This window comes from Panthera pardus, unplaced genomic scaffold (genome assembly GCF_024362965.1).
Source record: "Panthera pardus isolate Hobbes unplaced genomic scaffold, ASM2436296v1 HiC_scaffold_11, whole genome shotgun sequence".
In the NCBI taxonomy this organism is placed as follows: Eukaryota; Metazoa; Chordata; class Mammalia; order Carnivora; family Felidae; genus Panthera; species Panthera pardus.
In genome coordinates this window covers 69,840,898-69,859,205 of record NW_026526666.1, presented here as the reverse complement: position 1 = coordinate 69,859,205, position 18,308 = coordinate 69,840,898, and the positions used below count along the sequence as shown (strand labels likewise).

The window sequence follows — 18,308 nt, the reverse complement described above, 5'->3', positions numbered from 1 at the left end:
CTGGCGGGGGGGTGGGGCCCACTATGCAGTGGCCAGATGACAACTCAGGCAGATGGCAATGATGTAGATACACTCGGTTTTCCTTCCTTAGCCCCTGTTCTGCACTCCAGCTTTGGGTTGTGGGTACTCCAAATGACAGGAGCCCTGAAGGAGGCGGTACAGGGTGCCCAGCCATACATACTGGAGTGGTCAGCTCTGGTGTGGTTATGGGGGTGCAGGAGTTGTTCAGTTTCACCCCACTGCCCAAGTCAAAGTCACAGATTTTCACCGGAGACACCTGAAAAGGAAAGCCGAAAACAAGGTTACAAATACAAGAAACCCAAGGGCAGGAGGAGACCAGTGTGACTGTGACACACTTACCCCCTCTCACTCCCTCCCCTCATGTAGGAGGGGGGGCTTCTCACTGGCTCACTCTTACTCTTGCCCTCGAGGATGCATTCTCTCTCCCTCTCTCTTTCTCTCTCTCTCTCTGTCTCTATGTTTATATGGCCACCATGCTGAAGCCCAGCTTTATCTGTTAGGTAATGTTTGCTGTCCTTGGGTTAACTAGAAATCACCTGAGGATATATCCTAAGGTGCCCTCTGCCCCACACCCTTCCTCACTTCCTAAGGAAAAACGTGCACGCTACGTGGTGTCAGACTGCTGTGCACTTAGTAAAACAAGCAGGAAGCCTATGGAACTCTTGCCCACAAATGACAAATGACAAATGATGGTATAGGTTGCAGAATCTGAGAAGTATGTATTCCTGAAAGACTCCTTGTGGCCTGTTCAGTGCAGGGCATGACCTCCGGTGTCTCAGGGTGACCAACTTGTCTTTGCTTGCTTGAGACTTTGTTGTTTGAGCACCGAAAGTTATGTATCCTGGGAAAGCCTACAGGCCCAAGCAGGCCGGGATGGCTGGTCACCCATACTGGATGTTGCCCCTGAAACCACAGACAGCATTAGTCATCTCTGGAGCCAACTGGGAGGGCACTTTGTGTGCAAGCAGGAGAGTGGCCTGCGTGGTGGAGGCAGCCCAGTGAGCCACTCCAAAATGCTGGTTTTGGGAGTCCCAGCTTTAGCCGTTTAACCTGCTAGGGAAGCCAGGACAGTCTCTCAACTTTTCTTCCTCCCTTCCTTTCTTTCCTTTCCCTTCCCTTCCTCCTTCTTCCCTTCTTCTCCTTCTTCTATTTTCTTTTCTTTTTCACTTAGCCTCTCTGTTTTTGTTGTGGTGGTGGTAAAATATGTAGGACAGAAAATAACCCAGTGGCAATAATTACATTCATACTGTTGTGCAACCATCACCAGTATCTGTTTCCAAAACTCTTCCATCATCCCAAACAGAAACCATTTGATAGTAATTCCCCATTCCCCCCTCTCCTTAGTAATGTCTAACCTACTTTCCGTCTGTATGAATTTGGCTATTTCAGATATTTCATGTAAGTAGAATCACACAGTATCTGTCTTTTTGTGTCTGGCTTATTCCACTTAGCATACTGTTTTCAACGTTCATCCATGATGTGGCGTGGATCGGAACTTCATTCTGTTGTACGGCTGAACAACATACCATTGTATGGACAAGCCACATTTTGTTTACCCATTTACCTGTTGTTGATGGACACTTGGGTTGTTTCCAGCTTTTGGCTATTGTGAATAACGCTCCAATGAACACTGATGTTCAAGTTCAAGCCTCTGTTTTCAATTCTTTTGGGTATTATACCCAGGTGTGGAATTGCTGAGTGGTGTGGTAATTGTGTGTTTAGCTTTTTGAGGAACCGCCAGAATGCTTTCCATGGTAGCAGCACTATTTTACACTCCTACCTATTTTTTTCCTTCTTTTTAAAATTCTAACCATCCTAGTAGCTGTGAAGTGGTATCTAATTGTGGTTTCAATTAGCATTTCCCTAATGACTAAGGACGTTGAGCATCTTTTCATATGTACAATGGAGATTTGTATACTTTTTTGGGGGAGAAATTTCTATTCAAGTCCTGTGCCCATTTTTAAACTTGGGCTGTATTTCTGATGTCGAGGTTTAGAAGTTCTTTATACATTTTGGATATTAAACTCTTATCAGCTACATTATTTGCAAACATTCTCTCCCATTCTGTGGCTTGTCATTTTGTTTTCTTGACAATGTCTTTTGATGCTCAGTCATTCTTAGTTTTAGTTTTCAACCACAGAAAAGGGGCAACAATCCTGCACCATTAAGATCAAATGAAAGGATAAAAGACATGAAAGCATATTGTAAATCAGAGGCAACAGAGTGGTTTAGAACGCCTGTGGAGTTCTGGGGTGAAACCACCTTAGTTTTAATCTATACTATTTATCAGCTGAGTATAAGTGCCAGGCACAACATAAGTACTCAAGAAATGTTAGCTAGGGTTATTACTAATAATCATAATGATAATAGTGACAAATCATAAAGTCTTCTGCCAGAGGCACTGACGGGAAATCACAAGATCTTATCTGAGCTAACGTATTACTATCCCCACAAAAGAGCTGTAAGTAGCAGGCTGGCTCCCACGTTCACTCGAAGCCATTCCTGCTTGTGAGCTATCCCTTCAGTCAGACCAATATGTGTGTTCATATGTATACACTCTTATACGTACGCAGAGCCATGAATGTGTGCCCACAGGGCCTCAGTCCCTCCAACAAACACAGAATTTGTCAAATTGATACATGCTTACAGAAGGGCAAACACTTCCATTTACTAGTAGGTTGAGGTAAAGTTTAGAGTATGTGGCATCTGTTCAACACCAAATGTAAGTGTTTTCTTATTAATGGGCACCTCTGGAAACAAAAATGGAAACAGAAACCCTTAAGAACTTGCTTCCTAATTATCACTTCAAGTGGTGGACACTAGCTGGTGTGTGTACCGTAACACAAACATCATTTTTAGGCAGAGATTTGCTTCCCAGAAGATTGAGTTGTTGTTTATGACTCACATCAATTGCTCTAAAGACTGGACTAGAAAACATTCGTTGTGTGCAGGTCCCATGTATTTTATAAACTCTCAGGCTTAAGCCGATCACACTATTGATAAAGAGCAAGGAAGAGACAGGGAGGAAGCCAACTGGGAAGGCAGAAACGCCACACAGTAGGCATAACATTCTCACAGGTTCATAACAATCAGCTCAGGTTGGTACCCGAGGCCGATGGTGCTGCTAACAACCCAAAGGAAAGTGGAAGTGGCTTCCCCACATCAGTGTAAACTGTAATCTCCCAAGTCAGCCCTACGTACCTTTTCTGGAGACTCACACAATATATTTTCTGGCTTCAGATCGCGGTGAGCAATGCCTGAAATGACAAAGAGCAAAGAAAGGGTTAACATATGCACATAATTATCAAACATTCCACACACAATTAATTTTTTCCAAATGCTGTTGTTCGCAGATTAATTCCCAATTATGGTACATTAAAAAATCAACGAGCTGCAGGAGGCAGGAGTAACCGGAGACGAACCAAAAAGCACAGTTGATTCTGCAAGCTCTTTCGAAGCCAAAGCTTTAGAAGTCTGGCAGGGGTAAGTTGGGCCGAACGAGTCCCAGCCAGCCTACTCCTCAGCACCGCAGGGACGACCAAGAATAAGAAGCTAATATGAAGCAGAGCAAAGAGCCCTGCAAATGGCCATGCCGGGACAGCAATGCAGAAATAATTAGTGCCTTGTTTAAGAGCATCTGGGGAGACTGAGGCTGCTCTACCTCATTTCTTCTTGGGTGGCCAATGTGTATTAAAGATGATTCCCTAAGCGGGACTCCCTGAATGGTCAGAGCGCCAAGTGTTAGTTAACAAATCTTCCAAAGCTTGTCCAATCCCTTTCTCACCCGTGCTGCATGTCCAAAATAGTCATGCTAGAAGCACAGCAAGGACTGCTTTGGCCGAGGGTGCTGTTCTTAAGAGACACCTGCCCTGCATTTTGACCAGACCTCCTGCAGATAGCAGCTTACTCCATGAGGCGCTCAAGGCTGCTGACCTGGCCAAGAGGGCACCTGGGGGAAAACCACCTTCTGACCAAAGACAGGGACAAAGAACCAACTCATGGGGCCATGGCGGACACAGAAACCTTGATCCCTCTTTCCTCCTGCAGAACGCACAGTTCAGAGACAGAAAGGCTGGAAGGTTGAGCGAGAGCCAAACAGCTAGTGCCCAGAAGTACTGGAAAGTAGCAGAGGATTCATGGAGTAAGATGGAAAAGCAGAATCTGCTTTCCTAAAACTCCCTCGATGACCAAGTTCTTGGGCAGCCCTCCGATTCCCTGGTAGGAGGCAGAGGCCCAGCCCACCCAAGGCACTTCGTGAGGGAGGGAAAACCTGAGCTCCAGCAGGCTGAGTAACTTCATCAGTCACCTAATTGAATGAGAACCCAGAGCAGCTCTGTCCAGGCTGTACAAATTGAGTCGGGCTACAGCTTGCTGCACTAAAAGTGAAAGATATTTTCCATTACAGCAAGTGCTCCCACAGAAGGATCACGAGCCACACATGGAGTCCTGCTCTCCAAATAGGTGCCGATGGCCCAGTTGTCCCCCAGCCTGAGAACTGAGCGCCATGCCGTAATAATGGGCCTGCCTTTGTGAGCACACCAGCCATCGACCTGCTCTGGTTCATTTCCCAGAGGTTAAGCTGCAGTGTGTCCAGTATTTAAAAGTGTGGAACTTGTTTCAGGGCTGACCCATTCTTGCCCAATTCATCTTCCCAGCGTGAAGTTATTTAGAAAACAGCCAAGTTCAGCTGGAAATCGTTTTTCATCCCCTCCAACTTCAAGTCACATGGGCAGCTGGCCAGCTAGATGTTAACAAGCACTTCAGAACTCCTAAGACACAGCAGCTCAGTTCCCTTTAGTGCATTCTTCTAAAAAAATTAAAAAAAAAAATAAATAAAAAATAAAACCGCCTTTACCCCCCTCTAAGGTATGGATCTTGCAAAAAGCGTGACCCAGTTTTGCAATCTACAGAGGCAGCTTGGGGAACAGTTGTAAATCTTTGTCAAGCAGGTGTTACCTACATGCATCCCAGCTTTCAGAAACAGAACTAGTGCTATTCATCATGCGGGGGAAAGTACAGATGCCCCTCCTAGGAACTTTCGTCCCACGTGCAAGTCAGGTGCCCAACATGGGCACTGTCGACACGGAGATCTCCCTTTAGCCATGGAGGGAAACAAGGCGGGACCAGTGAGGCTGAACTTCCTTGCACACATGCCACCCGGGTCTGCGCTGCTCTGTGCACCCAGCATGCCTACAAGTGGTCTCTTGCAACCAGTGTGGCTGGCCCATACCCACAATAGCGGAAGGGAGCAGAGCTAAGTCCCAGATTATTCGTTCCACCCACATCCCCCACCAGACACAATGCTTTATTTTAAGGGAATTAATATTAGGAATAAAAATACTTCTGTCCGGCAGGGGTTAAGGGTGGAGGAGATAACATTACTGAGCTACTAAGTGCCGGGCACTTTGCTCCAACTGTGCTATACATACACAACACAGACACAGGCTGCACGCAATTCCGTAAGCGAGTTAGAATAGTGCCTAACACTGACTCTGTGAGTGTTAACTACTGTTGATGATGTAACTCTCTCTCTTCACACCATCACTCTGTGGGTTGGCATTATTACCGAGAGAGCACACAGTGGGTAAAAAGTGAAGCCAGAATTCATTTTTCCGTGGCACTGCTGTTAGGCAAATTTAAAAAATATAATAATCAAGGGTGCCTGGGTGGCTCAGTCGGTTAAGTGTCCAAAACTTGATTTCAGTTCAGGTCACGATCTCATGGTTCATGAGTTCGAGCCCTGCGCTGGGCTCTACACTGACACAGCACAGCCTGCTTGGGATTCTCTCTCCCTTTCTCTCTGCCCCTCCTCTCTCTCTCTCTCTCTCTCTCAAAATAAGTAAATAAACATTTAAAAAAATGTAACAGTCAAACATATTTATGGAAATACAAAAACATTTAATTTGCAAAAAGATTTAATCCACTATAAAAGTTCTGAAATAATCAGTTTTAGATAAGGGACTGTTAACTGAAGTGTAATTTGGACAATAGCAACCCGTGATTTACCATCGCAATGTTCAACAGATACCTCAACCATGTTAGTAGAAAAACGCATTTTCCATTTATGACAAACAAGATACAAAACTAGATACATACTATCATGCTGATTCTGGAGAGATGCAGGTGACCTATGTTAAAGACTAGAAAGAGTAACACCCACATATCTACACTGGAATAGTAGTGTTATGATGAGGCTTGCACTCTTCACTAGGACAGGAGAAGGAGATCATCCATACCCACACGCTCACACATCTTGTTCAACATGAAATTTACTTTTTCCTCCCTGCTCCTTCCCCTGTGTCCCTCCCCTTCTTAAAAGCGCCACATCTGCCCACCATCCACATCAGAAGCCTAGTGCCGTCCTGGTTTGCTCCCTCACCCTCATGGGCGGGCCTGCCGGCTGTACCAGCTCCTGGCCCAGCTCCTCTCCCTCCGTCCTCAGAGGCTGGCTGGCCCAACCCAATCACTGAGGCGAAGGCTTGGTTCACCTTTGGTGTGCAGGAAGTCAAGGGCAGCAGCCACATCCCGCACCACTCGGCTGGCTTCTCGCTCATTGAAGTGCTTCTGCTTCTGGATGTGGGCCAGGATGGAGCCTGGGGAGCAGAGGAGACACACAGCTATGCCTTTTCGGGCCTTAGGAAGTATAAATTCTCAGAGGCCAGTTTTCACAAGTTTGGGGTGGGGACACAGGCTTATTCATCACTAAACGTCCAGCACCCATTTGGTACCTGGCACCGAGGAGACACGAGCACAGAACTGGATGGAATAGAACTGCACTGCTGTCTTCTGTACCTGCCCATGATGAGCACAGAAGGGACAGCAAACAACTATTTAAATGACCAAAAATACTAGCACCATCAGGGCAGGTCTGACTTATGAAATAAGAAAGAACTAAAAGTGAATCCACATAGGGTTGGGGGCCTCTCCACAGAAACTTTACCTCCTCTGCATTTGATCTCAGATCCAAACAAGAGCATGAGCCTTTAAACAGAAATTCCACACCCTCACCAGATATATAAAGGTCTAGAAAAAGGGGGGAAAGTACTTTCCCTCTGAATTTTCCTATTTATTATTAATACCATTGTTACTACTTTGTTGGCAATGGCTAACATTTATTGAGTGGTTACTATGTGCCAGGCACTAAGTAATACTCTTGAACAGATTATCTTAGCCTCACCATAACTGTATGAAATGTACAAAATACAGCTATCCCCATTTTACAGGTGGGGAACCTGAAGCCAAGAATGGGTAAGCCACTTGCTAAGATGACACCCCACTAAGTGGAGGCATGAGGACGTAAGCCCACTAAGTCTGACCGGAGAACCTGTGCACATCCCCTGAACCAGATGTGTGGTCTGACTGCTGGGGGCATGGGCTGCCCTGAGCCATCCACAATCTCTTTTCCCACTGGGTCTAGCCTCAGTAGGGTTGCACTCTAAGCAATACGGTTATAGATGACCCCTAGCATTTCAAATGTAATGTCTCCGTGTTGTTGGGCAGGGCAGAAGCACATGGCCTGGCTCCATGTGGTCTATGCTCACTCCTGGAAGCTGGAGGTATCATCTCTGTATCTTAAAAATGGCACGTGTTTACTTATCGCTGGTTTTTGGCATGGGGAGGGGATGAAAGATCTCTCACTTGCCAGATTAAACAATGAAAGGATCCCAGCATGCTAAGGAACATTGCCAGAAAACTGGCTCCTGGCTAGGTCTCAGGCTTGCTCTACTCTAGTGAGTCTCTTGCTTCCAAATTTGTTCAAGCGGAAGATAGAGAGTGACATGCTACTTCTTCTAAGATAGCCTCCAGTACACCCTATAATTTTCATAATATTAACAGCTGACAATTATTGACCCCTTAGTGCCTATGGGGCACTGTGCGAAGCATTTCACATGAATGATCTCATTTAATCTTCAGAGCTATCAGAGAGGGTAGGTACTGTCATTATCCTTATTTTATAGATGAGAACATTGTTTAGAAAGGTTTAGAAAGGTTATGTGACTTGCCCAAGGTCACACAGCTAGTAAGTGATGGAGCTATACTTAAACTCAGCTTTACTGGTTTCTAAAGAATGCTCCCTTAGCCACCAAACCCCTCCACATGGCCCTCCACTCAGCTCCAGATAGCCTCCCTAACCTGTACCCTGCAGATCTGTCCTCGGGCTGGATGAATGATGGTGAGGGCAAGGGCTCCTCTATCCCCTTCTCTACGTCAGGAAAGCAACTTCAACAGACATTCCAGTGACTATGTGCGTGGGAGATGGCAGTAGTGGTGATGGTTAAGAGTGGCATCTTTCCATCTGAAGGATCCAGATTCTCAGGCCTCCTCTCTATCCTGGGTCTATGTCCTAAGCCATGGGACCCTCCGTTCCTCTGGTGAGCCTTTCTGGCCTTCACAATGTATGCAAGAGCTTCCACCCCACAATTAATTTAAATAGAGAACATGTCAAAACACTGGATTGATAAATTGATAAGTAAATGTATCTATATATGAGTCCTATTATAATGAGAAGGCATTTTTAGAATGCCCACACAGGTGACATTCTAGGCTCTGCAAAATGCTAATTATCATCCTTCCCTCCGGCCTCCCTTCTCCCAAATCAAGGGCAGTTTTAAGTCCTTCATCCTTTTTATTAGCTTGACTCATTTTAGAAGTCTCTGGGATTCGTGATGGATGATCACCGTTCTGGGTCTTAATCAGAAGTCCAAACACATACTCAACAGTAAGTACCTCCTTGCAATTTCTCAAAGACCAAGTAAAACCTTGTGTCATCTTCAAAGAACTCAATCAGCTCCAAAATGTTCCTTAAATAGGAAAACAAAAAAATAGGAGGAAAGGGGGAAAAAAAGAAAAATGGTATCATATATTAAAGCCCGCTTACAAATATACAATGAAAAAAAATTCACAACGCCCTGTAGCAGGGCAGAAATCAGCTTCAAATCAGAATGCTTATTAAAGACCCATGTTTGAGAAGTAGCCAGTGGTGTTAGCAAGACTCAGGTCACCTTATCTTTCCATAATGTTCGGTCTCTGGTGTTTTCACCAAGCCTGTGCTGTCAAACCCCAACCCTAAAACCCACTAGGTAGAGTTATAAAAAAGTCCTGGTCACATTAAACTGAATAAAATCTGCAGCCGACTGGAAGCAATTGCGGCTAATAACACTGAATAGTAGGTGTGTGTCCTGGAGGCAGGCAGCAAATAATTACTTGCCCTCCCTCTTGCCCATAAATCACGGGGCAGTATTTACATTGCCTGGAGAAAATGGAAACATCTGTCAAATAGACTTGGGGCCTAACGTGGGCACCGCTAGACCCTAACTGCTAAGCGCTGCTTAATGAAACGGCCGCGTTCCCGCCACCGCAGCACTTGTGGCCTTCCCCGGTGAGCACTCTCTGTCTGCCTGCGCATTACCGGGCTCTGCCAACAAGGTCGTCTTGTAACTCAGGAGGGAAGCCACCAGCCTGGATATCGGAGGTGTTGGGGGCTTTTTTTCTTTTAAAGAACGAAATAAACCAAGTAGAGTCTCTAATGCTGAACTCAGAAGCTGCAGGGCTGAAAATAAAAATCTGTCCCTCATAAAAAAATGCTGACCACTTTGGGAGACACCAGGCTTTTACTGGTGTGAAGGCATCCAAATAAGATGACTGAAATGGCCTGATTTGAAAGAAGATTGTGGAGGTAGCGCCTGGAGTTAAATCAACAGCAGCCCCCGCCCTCCAAGCTTAATGACAAAGCCATCAATACCTGGCCGCTGGCTCCCCGCTGACCCTGCTGTGCAGGGAGAGAGAGTGGGAAGCAGAGTCTTAGAGGTGACCCTGATTTAAAGCCACCGTGGGACAGCCGCTCATTTGGAGCTGGTGGTGAGCAGGCTGAGGCGGGGCTGGAGACCACCTTGGCCCAGCTGTCCAGCACAGTGCCCGGCAGCTTCTTCTGCCTGAGCAGTGGCCACACAGACACAGGTATGCTAGGAATGGAACACATCCTCACCTAGTCATTACAGCTGGGCCCTAAAGTTGCGTGTCAGGGGACAGACACTCCGTCGGCCTGGTTCCCACAGGCACTTGAAAGAAACAGAATCCCAATTTTCTCCCAGCCCCTCACTCAGATTGCTCACTCTTCCAACTTGCCTGTATTGTTATTTATAGTATTGCAGCCTGAACAGAAGCAAAGGCCACTACTGCTTCTGTCCCCACTCTCTCTCTTTAAACACGGAAAGACAGAAGGAATCCTGTGCAGTTGTAGCCAAGGAGTGAGAGCTAAATGCTGGGGTCGGGAGGTGGTGAGAAAGAACTTTTTCTGCGGCTAAGTATCCCCCCAAAAGAAGTAGCAAGTAACCCAAGACTGTACTCACTTGTTTCCTTGACACTGATAGAGCGTCTCCACCTCTCGGAATACCCTACTCCGACTGTGCCCTGCTTGTTTTTCGATGATCTGTGGGAAGAATAAAATCTGTCATACCCACCTGACCTCAAAACATGTCTCAGCAGGATCCCTCTGGGAGAATGCAAGGCCCAATTCAGCCCACAGCCGGTTTCAAGCACAAGCCTGGAGCAGACCCTGGCACTGTGACTCTGCCGGCAACACGACAGACTGGCCTGAGGGATTTCCAGCCTGGCTGGGCCTGTTTGACTCTGGCCAGGCAAACATGGGGGAAGCCATGGGGTGGTTGCCCCCAGCTGCCCAGGGGAGACTGAAGCTGCCGGCAAGAAGATAAAGAGCTACCTCTACCCAGCTCCTACCCCAAGGGCATCTCTTCCTGCCTTAAGGGTAAGATTTACAACCTCCACTGAAGGACCTCCCAGGGTTGAAGGAACAGCAAGGGGGATGGAGGACACAGTGGAGAGGGACTAAAGCTCCAAGGCCCAGCTCAGACCCCACCTCTGCAATTCTGCAGAGAACGTGCCCTTCGGCAGGCGCTGCATTAGGCACTCCATTAAGTAATTCAGGTCCCTGGTCTCAGTTAACTCTTACAACACAATCCCAAAAGACAGGAAGAGGTCAAACATTCTGCCTACAGCTCTGATAAGTGGTGAAAGGGTTGCCATTCCAGTCCAGAGCTGCCTCCAAAGCCCTTGCTATCCTATCCCTGTCTGTACCCTGTCCAGCTTCTCTCAGGGAGCTGAGGGGAGTTGTCTCTCCCTCCCGTACCTGGGGGTGCCTGGCAAGTACGAACTGAAGGGGTGAGCCAACAGGTGAGCAGGTGGTTTAAGTAGGGAGGGACTGGTTAGCTCCAAACACCTCCATGGACCCCTCCCGAGCCCCAGACCACCGCAAGTCGCACATGGGGGCAAGTCCTCTGCAGAGACGGCTCTGCTTTACAGTCCCACATGCGGAGTGGGCACAGCACAGACGACGACATCCTGCTCCTTCATTCCCAGGTTGCTATATTCAAATCACTCCTATACGCTGCAGCACAAACACCCATGTCCAGGTGTAATGTTCTATACAAGTCCACGTGTGTTAGTAAACCACTGCGGGCCCATTTCTAAGCAGTCAGAGAGGTGCAGTGCCGGGGCACAGAAGCTATTCGACTTGTTCACTCACCTAGCATTTCGCATCAAAGTCAGGAAGAACCTTGTAGCAGGCAAGTTATTCAGCAATGGCATTATTTTCTCTGCAGAGGTAATGGACCCCTGCTATCAGAGGTGGGGGAGCAGAACACAGGCAACTATTTGAGGAGTTATGGAAGAAATTCAGGACCAGATTATCCTGAAACTCCATTCCAATCCTGAGACTCTAGGATTTGTCAGTTGGATGCCTGTAGGGAAGCCCTAATAAAACCAATGTTGTGGGGCCATGCTGGCAGAAGTAGTACATCTCTAGGGAGCCTCCAAAGGACAGGAGAGATGTGGGCCAAACTGCTCAATCCAAAGAATTACCAAGCTAGGGTCCTGTGTTTGCACCAAAGATGCTGGGGGAGGCACGGAGGGCCTGGTTTTCCTCTTACGATCCAACCCCGAAGAAATAGGTCTGGATGGATGCATTTGAAAATCAATTTGTATTTGTGATTTATTGCCACACTTAAGCATATTTTTAAAAAATTACCTGTAATTTATACTGATGTTTCCAAAAAGGAATTGAGGTAATACTTTCGTTACCATATGAAGCAACACTCCAGCAACAAGGACTATGGCTTAGCAGAAGTTTTGCCTTCATTAATCCACAGCTGGGACTATGGACAGTTGGTTAAAAGAAGAAACACTTCTTTCAGAAGCCACTTTGGCTGGGTTTGCCTGTATGAGGCAGCGCTTTGACCTGGGCGTTCAGGTGGATGATGGGAAATACACCTGAATTACCCCCTTGGATTTAATGTGACCTTGTTTCCAGATTAGTGGTTCCCAAACTTTGGTGGGTGTAAGAATCACCTGGGGAACTTGGTAAAACAACAACAACAACAAAACAAACAAACAAACAAAAAAAACCAAAGACCTAGACCCTATCCTTTATCAAGAAACTGGGTCTCTGCGCTGTTAGCTCTCTAGATGATTCTGATCCACACTAAATGGAAAATGGTCCTAAATAAGGGCTTCCCCAACATCAGCAAGTGTCAGAACCACTTGGAGAGCTGGCTACAATCAAACTGCTGGGTCCACCCCTAGTTTCTGACTTGGTAGGTCTGGGATGGAGCCAGATAATCTATAATTTCTGACAAGTTCCCAGGCAATGCTGACACTATTGGTGCAGGAACCACACTTTCAGATCCATCCCTTCTTCCACATGGAGCTGGCAAATGGAGGCACAGAGGGGTAGAGTGAGCCACCCCAAGGTCATGCAGCAAGGAGCCACCTCTCCTGCCCCAAAGCTGAGTGCTCAGTCCTCATTATTATACTATACATCACTTTACAGCATTTTATAATTTGTAGGGTCTCTAAATCTACCAGTTCATTTTTATTTTCATCTTCATAACCACTCCATGGGATAGGAAGGGCAGGTATTATTGTGTTCATTTTAGAGATGTGGGAACTGAGGCTTAAGCAGGTTCAGTGACTTGCCCAAAGTCAAGTAGTAGTTTGTTAAAACAGAGATTCATGGGGCACCTGGGTGGCTCAGTCGGTTGAGCGTCCGACTTCAGCTCAGGTCATGATCTCTCGGTCTGTGGGTTCGAGCTCTGCGTCGGGCCCTGTGCTGACAGCTCAGAGCCTGGAGCCTGCTTTGGATTCTGTGTCTCCCTCTCTCTATGCCCCTCCCCCACTCATGCTCTGTCTCTCTCTCTGTCAAAAATAAATCAACATTAAAAAAAAAAATTAAAACAGAGATTCAGGTAGGCCTTCTAATTCCAAATCTGGTTGTCTACTCCCTGAAGCTTACTTTATTTTTCAGAATAATCAAAAGCAGCTTACTACTGGCCAGGCATTGTTCTAAGCACTTTACACATATTTATTCAATTCCTACATCAATACTGTATAGTTTCTATTATTATACCCATTTTACAGATAAGGCAACTGAAGGGCAGGGGTGTTAAGTAACTTGCCCAATGTTACCCAGCAAGTAAGTTGAAAAACCAAGAGCTGAATCCAGTGAATACAACTTTGGAGCCTCCATTTTTATTGAGTTGCCATATGGCAGAATATAAAATTTATTTGGCTTAGGGCAAGCGACACCTATTTGCAAAGTAAAGCCTGGCATCCAGATGAGACACTCACTTTGACAGCATACTCTTTGCCATTCTGCAGGCTCACGGCACCTTGGACTTTGGCATAGGCTCCCTCTCCAAGCAATTCAGAGGTCAGCTTGTACATATCTAGAAGCGAAATGGGTGAGAGGAATTACGAGGTGAGTCACGCATTTTCAAGCCAACATGGAAAGAGGAGCTTCTGCCACTTCCTGTCCCTGTGTGACAGCTTAGGCACACACAATGGCTCCGCAGCACTCAGTGATGAGGAAGATCATTAACTGTTCCAGCCATCTTAGGACTCAGTTTCTCAACAGCCACACCACATCGAAGGCATCCTGTTCCTCATTTTAGAGATGAGGTCAGTGAAAGAGTTTCAATTCAGCCCACACCTCCTGAGCATCCGCTATGTGCCGGACAACATATTAAACTCATAATAGCGACAGAGTGAGGAATAAAGTATAGTCCCTGCCCTTTGAGGGTCACAGTCCAGTGGGAAAGACAGTCATATCAACAAATGACTCCAGAATAAGCCAGGCAGTGGTAAGTACTATTATAAAGGGACAAGACTCAGCGAAAAAGAACAAGGGGAGGGAAAGGTTAAATCTGTTTAGGGAAACTGGGGGATCCTCATAGAAGGAGTGTGATTCAAATGGACATCATTCATTCATTTACTCATTTACTCATTTTCTGAGCACCTGCTCTGTGCCTACGTCTGTGCTAGGCACTGGTGATAAAAGGGAAATAAAGCAGTTTTATTTTACACCACACACAGAAGTCACTGGAGGTTTCGAGAAGTTTCCAGAAGTCACCCACAGGAAACAGGAGACAGAAGTAGGATGCAAACGGATGCCTTGAGGTTTTTAGGGTGCTGAGTCAGGGCAGTTCTAACAGAAGAATAGGCCTGGGTTGAAAGAACATACAGGTAACCTGCCTAAGCTCACAAATAGCACAAATTTTTGAGCCCCTTCCTAAGAAAGCCACAGCTCCATCGTGGCCTTTGCCGAGCTGACCTCCTCCTCCCTTGACCTCCATTCTTCAGTTTGTTTCCTCTCAAGGCAGCCTAGCATTTAAACCCACAGAGTGAGCAGAACACTTGCAAACCATGAAATTAGATTTTATCACTTTTAGCATGAGAAGCCTATAATTGCACAAGCCATCCTTGAATAACAGGAAATACTCTCATGTTCACTGAAAGGGCAAGACCTGTTGATTTGGAAACTATTCTAAAAACCTTGAGGCTTTTATCAATCCCCACGACCCTCCTATACACATATGTTTACGTTTTAAGTTAAAGACAAACCCTACACTAAGTACCTTCCTGGGTCCATCACAGTTTGGTCTTGTGACTGTTTATAAGCATGTACACTGTTGTTTGTAAGTATTTTAAATGACATGTTTCTCTCACAATGGATACTTTGGCATTAGCCTTTCATGCATGTCAGGATAGGCTGGTGGTTAGAAGCCCAAATATTCCTGATTTATAAAAGGGCTCGTTATTAGAATCACTGTACAAAACAATCAATTCACTAGTGTATCTGCAACATTGGAAAGAAGGCCCATGAGGGGAAGCTGTTTCAGTTCTCATGATGAAAGAAACACAATAAATGAAGGGGGGAGGTGTCACTCCTGGAGTAGCTACTGATCCATTTGCAAAAGTGTTCAGTGATTCACTTCATTTCATCACATGTCCAGAGATAACAGGACCAGCACTGAATCTGTGCCTCACAACCTGAACACGGCATGAACTCTTAAAATGGAGTCAAACTCATACAGCACAAGTAGCTGCAATCTCTAGGAGTCAAATCCTCTGCTTATAGAAGATTTAACTTTCATCTGGAGCTGTGGCCCTAGGTGTTCTCTCTTACCTGGTTGTTCTACATCTCAGCAGCCCCTGCAGGAACAAGCTGGGGGCAAAGATCACATCAGAAAAGAGCTGAAACACACCAAGTGATCTCACTCCATATACAAGTCTGACAAGCTGGTCTTCCTGTTCCCCTGATGAAGTGCTGAAAGCATTCAGAGCACACCACCCGAGAGCTCTGCCATCCCATCTTTCATCCCTATCACACAGATAAGCACGAGGTGGCTCTCAGATGATGCACGCTCTAACCTAGATCCATGGGCTACCAGAATGCCATATGGTAGAGCTGTAGGCCCAGATCTGAGAAGTCGTGTGACCCACCTTCAAACTTTCCTGGTAAGGAGTCAGTGGCCCGGGCCTTCCGCTTCTTCTTTTTCCTCTTGTCACCTTCTGCAATAGGAAGGGGCTCACTGCTGCCCATCTCTGGGAGAAAAGAGATGTAAGGGAAACATCACTATACTGATCAAGCCATAAGTTCACCCAGAAGGGAAAAAAAAAGTGTGGGGGGGGGGACCCAGGAGCTTCACACTGATGGTTTTTAAATATCTGTGAGGACTATTGATTTGTTTGACCCAGGAGGCAAAACTAAAGGCAAAGCCATTATAGGAGATCATTAACTGTGGAAAGGAACTCAGACAGACAGGCTAGATTAAAAGAGGATAGCAGAGCTTGCTTTATCCAGGCTCATTAGCACATGGATCTAGATCGCCACCAGTCAAACTACAGTTCCCAACAAAAACAATGAATCCATAAGCAGAGTCCCACCTGTGACGTCCTCCTGCCTCAGCACCAGAAAGGCAGGACCCAGGGAGCTAAGCAAGGGCGTGGGCTTGGGAGGGGTCCATGCAAATGAAGTCATATATGCAGCAACATCTGAATGGATGTGCACATAGATTCACAGGCCTTTGGTGGAGCAGCCTCTGGAGGTACAATGGGGCAGGGGACAGGGTTGAGGATGGCCCTAAATTACTTCATGTCTAACAGCAAAGACCTGAGTACCTGTGGAGCCCCGAGCACACTCTCCCCTTCCCCTCAGCTCCTTATTTGAGAGGATACATTTAGGGTCCATTCAGAAGTCTGCAGTTGACAGGTCTACATCAGGCTGCTGGATGAGGTCATTCATTGCAAAAACATTATTATCTCTCATTGACCAGCAGGTTAAAGGGAGGCTCCCCATGTTCAAGGGAGGATTTGTGAGGCAAGCATTTCAACACTGGATACACTGGGCAGGAAAGGGTAGGGACAGAAAGAATAAGCAGGAGGCACGAGGGGAAAGAGAAAGGGGGCACGGGGAACCAGGGCCCAATCACAGCACTGTTTCTAAGACACTCTAGTAAGGGCCTTCCCCTATTAAAGATAAATTACTTATAGAACATGTCATGCCCCTGATGCAGAGTGAAGCCTTAATACTCTTTGCCTGCAGTTAGAAATAATAAGATTTCTCTGAAGTCTCTGGGTCTAAATCCCCACCAGGGTGATTAAACCTTTACATCCTTCTAAAATAGAGGCACTCGGGTACTGGTGGGGCATTCAGTATGACAGACTTTTAGACCAACCTTCAATAAACACAGGCTCTGGCTTGTTGGATTTTTTTTTTTTTTTCCTAAGAGGTTTTGAAATGGAAGCTGGCTCTTTGCCCATTGAGGGGAAGGGCCCACTTTCTTCTTGGAGGACTCCGGCTGAACACGGTCGGAGAAATGGCAACTTGGCTCAGGAAGATTGATTAGAGCCAATGTACATCTATACATTGTTCTCAGAAGCAAGTACCCAACAGCCATTAAGAGAAAGCAGAGCGATGGCACTTGTCGACACCACAGCCTGGAAAGCACGGTTAGACAGCTGAGCGTCTGACAGCCCGGTTTGGGCGATTCCTCCTCCATTCTTGGATCTGATGACAGCAGATCTTCAATTATACTTCATTTTTTGAAATATTTTTTAAAGTTTATTTATTTTTGAGAGATAGAGAGAGAGCACAAGCAGGGTGGGGCTGAGAGAGGGGGACAGAGGATCCAAAGCAGGCTCCATGCTGACAGCAGCAAGCCTAATATGGGGCTCGAACTCGCGAACTGTGAGATCATGACCTGAGCTGAAGTCAGACGCTCAAACGACTTAGCCACCAGGTGCCCCCAATGATATTTTAGGGAACAGATAAACACATGGATAAAAGGAGTCCACAGGGGATCTCAAAATAGTACTCTGGCTAATAGCTTCAAGCACAAGATAAATCTGGGGACTGTAGCTAGTTATGAATTCAAAGAATCCAACTTGAATCAGCATCCAATATCCACCCTCCCCCCAAGGTAAATGAAAGGGAAAAAGCTGCCCAACGCAGTGAGAAATTCTACAGAAATGAAACACAGGGGGCTCTTCAGGAGCCCAGGGAGGGGCACTGGCCATGGGGACAGCAGGCAGAGGAGGAGGGACCACTGTCCCTCTCACCCTGCCCTTGTGTGCAGTCCTGTGTCAGTCCTTGTCCCCATCTATGTTCTCATCGGTGCTGCGAGGCAAACGCAGAGCGGACTGACTTTGGATTCACTTCTGTCTCCTTCCCCTGCCTGCACTCTGATGGAGGGCCTGAGGACAAGCAAAACAGCCAAAAGGCAGGCAATGCAGAGGAGCAGCAAGAGAGCTGGCAGCATTATAATTCACAGGGGATGCTCAGACATACTTACGACTCTAGCTAGAAAACCCTGTTAGCGGCAATTTATACTTGGTTTTTACCACAGCAGGGCTGAGGGAGCCTCTTGTGGAAGAATCATACCTCTGAGCACCGCCACATACTCAATATTAGATTTTATGGCTTCACACACAAA

At 46.4% G+C, this 18,308-nt stretch overlaps 1 protein-coding gene across 8 annotated transcripts in view; it reads right to left on the bottom strand.

Annotated features, from left to right (window-relative positions):
* Positions 1–18,308, bottom strand: part of MKNK1 (MAPK interacting serine/threonine kinase 1) — a 40,833-nt gene that overhangs the window by 6,488 nt on the left and 16,037 nt on the right. For all 8 annotated transcript variants that reach the window (XM_019449421.2, XM_019449427.2, XM_019449419.2 and 5 more), the window contains 7 exons: positions 15,817–15,918; positions 13,663–13,760; positions 10,371–10,450; positions 8,749–8,822; positions 6,510–6,614; positions 3,223–3,278; positions 182–277 (listed from right to left, as the gene is read on the bottom strand). In XM_019449421.2, the coding sequence (XP_019304966.1) occupies positions 182–277; positions 3,223–3,278; positions 6,510–6,614; positions 8,749–8,822; positions 10,371–10,450; positions 13,663–13,760; positions 15,817–15,918 (611 nt within the window). The remainder of the gene's footprint in view (positions 1–181; positions 278–3,222; positions 3,279–6,509; positions 6,615–8,748; positions 8,823–10,370; positions 10,451–13,662; positions 13,761–15,816; positions 15,919–18,308) is intronic.